At 34.3% G+C, this 5,720-nt stretch overlaps 1 protein-coding gene across 1 annotated transcript; it reads left to right on the top strand.

Moving 5' to 3' along the window:
* Positions 1 to 2,557: 2,557 nt before the first annotated feature.
* On the top strand, positions 2,558 to 4,398 carry LOC147619305 (fe(II)/2-oxoglutarate-dependent dioxygenase 4-like). The gene is made up of 4 exons (XM_086773505.1): positions 2,558 to 2,852; positions 3,011 to 3,243; positions 3,517 to 3,832; positions 4,012 to 4,398. The coding sequence occupies exons 1-4, from the start codon at positions 2,616 to 2,618 to the stop codon at positions 4,270 to 4,272; spliced, it is 1,047 nt and encodes a 348-aa protein (XP_086629631.1). The 5' UTR covers positions 2,558 to 2,615; the 3' UTR covers positions 4,273 to 4,398.
* The last annotated feature ends 1,322 nt before the right edge of the window (positions 4,399 to 5,720 follow it).

The following is a 5,720-nucleotide window of genomic DNA, read 5'->3' on the forward strand; positions in this document are numbered from 1 at the left end:
AATATTTAATTATAATTTATCCACTCAAGCAATTGTATTAAACTTCTTCAAATGGCATTATAATACCATTGACCTATATATATCAATGAATTCACAAAATACATATGCAAAAGAAAGAGTGCCCCCTACATGGGGGTAACTACAAAATAGATATGTGACATCAAGAGTGCCCCCTCAATAGGAAACCAATTATACACATCAGACCTCTCTATTTGTCTAGGTATTGTGCTGCATACAGATGATGAATATTATTGATGTTTTTCCCTATATGCAAGGGCCAATGAAGTCATTTTTCCACATATGTAAGGGGACCATGATGTCATCTACATACATAGATACAAATTCTAACATTGTAAAACCTATCTTCAAAATCAAATATGTACCCCATCATGTAAAATATCAATGAAATATTATTTGATTATCAAATTACAGGGTTCTTCTTGGAAAAACACATATCTCTTCCTTGGTTTGCAATAGGAGACTAGACTCTCAAAATCATATTTTATGCTAGAGTTATTTTGTGAATTGAAAATTATATAAGTTGATAAAATGGAAAATAAAATCAAAACATGCAAATAAAATGACCCCTTTTTCATATGGACTTGTAATAGGTTTTTTTTCAAAATCGATTTATAAAAACCCTTCTATAAATGTATTTCTATAAATTTACCTTAAATTGTTGAATTAAAAAACCCCTTCATTTGAACTCATGTGGTATACTTACATATTTTTAGGTGAACCCCCTGAGACTTTATTACAAGAACCATCTAGTTTATGCAAAGTTTTTCATTTGCTATTCCCTTAAAGCTCTCAATGAGTTAATGATGTGTTGAACTCACGTGGTATACTTACATATTTTTAGGTAAACCCCCTTGAGACTTTGTTACAAGAACCATCTAGTTTATGCAAATTTTTTCATTTGCTATTCCCTTAAAGCTCTCAATGAGTTAATGACATGTTGTATTATAAGCCATTACATGAATTTTTTACATTTTCTAAATGCAAACCTATTTATTTGCTTCATTTATTCTAGGTACATAGAAAATATGTTTGGCATGAAATAAAGGTACATGCTTGTATATAATTTAAGTGTGGTTCAAAGCTTTTTTTACATGTGTTTCAACATCTCTGAGATAAAGGTTGTAAACTAAAAAAGCATATAACCACCTATGGTGAAAGACAACCATAATGCATAAGCAAAAAGACACATATGCCTCTTGACACAAGAACATGGCCGATGATGTGTCACGAAAAAAATTCCGACTCTCTCTCTCTCTCTCTCTTTTCTTGTAAAGTGGCACATATGCCACTTGACAAAAGAACATGGCCGATGATGTGTCAAAAAAAGAATTTCCACTCTCCTTTTCTTTTTGTAAAGGAGGTGTGATAACCCTTACCAATGTGGTGATTTGATTGTTCTTTTTATAATAAGCTTGGAATGATAGTTTACTTTAAAGGGTCTATAATATTGAGCTTTTGGTTGTCTTGTCATTAAAAAATCTATAAATATGAGGATTCAGTAGGACATAAAACTTATACTCTCAATGTAATTAAGAATACACACATAATTAAAAAGTATGGAGTATAGATTATATAAACAATATTAAAGCTAGTATTATCAAATTATTGATTCTACTCAAGCCTCAAGTGACTCTCTTTGGGAATCCCTCGTGTCACTAGCCACTAAATAAAGGATCTTACCTATGTCCCATATATACATTTGCGTACCTTTATAGTGGGGTTTTATCAAGTGTATTAGAAATAATGATAATAGATGATTCACAAGCATTGGAAAGTATATTATGAAATTGAGACACAAACCTTAGAAAAACATGATTAATGAATTTAAACTATAAATTGCTTTTCTTATATGGGAAAGAACATGATCATGATTGGTTCTTGTAACATAAATATATGAAAATGAGACCTAGTGTTCACAAAAAAAAACATCTTTTTCAGGCTTTAAATTATAAGCGTTTCTTTTTTAGAATTTACAAATTTCAGAGCTAAGATACAACTAAAATGTCTGAATTATGTATGTGAATATAAATATTACAAATAGAAAACAAAAATGTTGTAGCTGCTGTGTTTTGCAAATATTTTGGTAACAACACTGAAGTGCATTTTCAATTCTGTACACAAATAATTTTTTAGGTTTAATTGCACATGTCTATGTACCAATGTTACTAACAAAGTTTGGAATTGTACATTATAGCATATAATTATTTGGATAGAGAATATATAATTATTTGGATAGAGGATATTCAACATATGTAGATTTGTATTCGTGACGTGAACATGTCCCTCTTTCTGTCTCTGTCACTGTTAGTCATATATGCCCTCGTGTTGCATTCTACCGACGTTAATACCTCTCTCATTCTCTCTCTCACACACTTTTTTCTCTCACACACAATTTTTTTATAAAAAAACCTCTTTCACACACGCTCGCGCACCCGCATATGCCCATATAACGCGCATATTAGTTCGGCCGTCTTACCCCTCTCTCTCTCTCTCTCTCACACACGCGCGCACCCGAATATGCACTTATAAGGCGCATATTAGTCCGACCGTCTCGGTCTCTCTCTCGGTCTGTGTGTCTCTCTCTCTCTTTCTCAATGGCTGAATATATAGAGCAACCTCAGATTCGAAGCATCAAGGAGCTTGTTGATTCGGGACTCCGACATGTGCCTGCCAAGTATATACGCCCACCAGAGGAGAGGCCTTGCCTCTCCAAGACTTCTACCTGCACCCTTCAGGTGCCAATCCTTAACCTTGCCAACTTCCATGGACAAGGCATAGCCCAATTTATCAAAGAAATCGGGCTCGCCTGCGTCGAGTGGGGCATCTTCCAGGTACTTATACCACCAGCCTTCTTGCAACTGCCCATCGTTTGCATACGTTAAGAGCTCAAACTGCCTTTCTGTTACAGTAAGCTGCAGCAGCTTCATTTCATAGTATCAAATAGCCTACCTTACAAAACTTTTGAATTAAATCTCGATGTTTTTATAAGGTTATCAATCATGGTGTCTCGCCCACCTTACAAAGCCAACTTTGGAGTGCTGTTTCCAACTTCTTTGCATTGCCAACCGAGGACAAATTGCGATTAATCTCGGAAGACCCATCTTGTCCATTGAGCTTCGTCACCGGATTTCTTACACACGAAAGGATTCGAGAGTGGAAGGACACTTTAGGATTCAAACCTTCCCCTACCATGGATGTCAAGCTGCTCCCAGGCTTTCTAAGGTGAGTTTTCCACCAAAAAAAACTCATAAGGGCGTCTCATAAGCGCTTCATGTCTTCCATGTTTTGCAATTGTGCTAACGGTTGTTCCACTTGCATGCGCTTACAATTATGGCTTTTGTATGCCCTTGATGTTCTATGTCATGTTATACATGTTAAGAGTTGTTGAATCATTATATGCAGTTACAATGATGGGGCCTTGTGAGTCCCTTTGTTGTTCTTGTATCATTTTATATATTTGGACATTGTTAAATCATCATTTCTTTATGCTCGCAGAGGCCCTATGTTAGACTTTCATAAACAAGTGACGACCCTTACACAGATCCTATATGAAGCAATTTTTACAAGTCTAGCATTGGAGGCCAAGGCATTTTATAAACATTGTTCTCGACAAACCATGGGATTCAATTACTATCCTGCTTGTCCAGATCCAGAGCTTACATTTGGGTTGAGTTCCCATTCAGATTTTGGCTCACTCACAGTTTTAATGCAAGATGAAGTTGCAGGATTGCAAGTTAGAAAAGCAGATGAATGGGTCACTGTCAAACCTATATCGAATTCATTTGTTGTCATCTTGGGAGACCAAATTGAGGTACATGTTTGACACATGCCATGAATGAAGCATTAGATGCACTTACTATAAAAAATACACATATAGTGTGTATGAGGGTGTATGATATTTTATATCCTTAGTCTATTACGTGTATTAAAACTACTATGACATGTTATAAGATTTGTGAGGTCTCTCATATTTTTTCTGCTTTCACACAGATACTAACAAATGGACACTATAAGAGTGCGGAACACCGAGTGGTGACAAACACAAAGCTACCAAGAACTTCCATTGCTTGTTTCTATGGTCCAAATGGCCATGAAAAGGTTGGACCTATAGACAAGTTTTTGAGTGATGAAAGTCCAACTATTTATAAAGAAACCTTTTTTAGTGACTATCTTAAGAATGGATTCAGTAAAGGACTAAACGGCAAGTCCAATATCAAATTTAGTACCCATCCATCCATCCCCCCCAAGTAATAAACACGTGCATTGTTTTACAAATCTACCTATGGTAGCACTTTCTCTATGTAGAATAGGGAAAAGAAAATCATATAGTCTTTTATGTTGGTAAATGTTCTCTATCCTTTGAATGTAACAAACTTTTTTTTTGGGGGCCAATAATATATATATATATATATAGTTTGCTGAATAGATTAATCTTTGGGTTGGAAGGATGCAATGTAAAGTTTATCTTTTTTTTTATGAATGTAACAATTTTAATGAAAAATATGTTTCCTCTTTAATTTGAGCTCTACTCAATCATGAAGTAAGTCCCCCTCTCTCTATACATACATACATACATACATACATGCATACATATATATATATAGATAGATAGATACATATATATATATATATATATACATACATACATACATACATACATACATACATACATACATGCATACATATATATATATATATATATTTGTATGTAATGTGTATGCATGTGTGCATGTGTGTGTGTACACACACACAAACACACACACACACACATATTCATTTAAGCTTGCATTTGAGCTTAGAAACTTGAGTAAAGATCTTGATAAACACCTTGTTTTATCCTCTTTATATTATGAAGATAGAGCCACCATGATTTCTGATTCAATATTCAAAAAACCATTTGCAAAGTTTATATATAAGATTCATAAACTTTTTTGTAAACCATAATTGAACACGTGTAACATTTTCGTTAACCACATTTTGGTTAGCACTATTATTAAGGTGTTCAAATCAATGATAGAAATTTACAAAAGTGATTTTAAGACTTCTTCTTATTAAAAATAATCTTGAGCTTCTTAGTGATTTACATGATTAATTCTTCAAAAATTACATTTCTAGTGCATTAATAAGCATTAAAAGTGGTTCAACTGACTATGCATACATTTAGTTGCTAATTTAAAGCTAGTCCTTAAAAATGTCTAATTTAAAACGAGGTTTTAACTGGACTTCAAATGTGGAGTTTATAGTAAAGGAAAATATTTGTAACTAAAAAAAGTGTCCAAAATAGCACTACTACTTCGTTGAAGGATAGTGTGGATGGAACCTTCTCCTCCACCTGATGAGGCTGTACTACATCACCATTGACAATTATCTTCTTTATCTAACGAGTCATATAGTTAATAATCCTTTGACTCCATACTATACCTCAAGAATTAGCCCAATAAGATACACTTCTTGCTCTTGGAATCTCACTTAGTTCTCGATGAGTTTGAAACATGCACAAAATAGCCACAACCAAATGTCATAAAGTATGGTCCCATTAAAGTGTTTTTCCAGTAGCTTAAGAGTTACCTCGGGGACCAGGTTAGGCCTTCCTCACTCACCGCCCACTAGACTTGCCTCAAAAAGACGGTCTAGCATAAGCATGAACTAGGCAGGGGCACTATTTGGTTGGCACTTCTAACTTGATGTGTTTAAGTTGC

Source organism: Cibotium barometz, chromosome 33, assembly GCF_041138505.1.
Source record: "Cibotium barometz isolate CiBa-2024 chromosome 33, ASM4113850v1, whole genome shotgun sequence".
Classification (NCBI taxonomy): Eukaryota; Viridiplantae; Streptophyta; class Polypodiopsida; order Cyatheales; family Cibotiaceae; genus Cibotium; species Cibotium barometz.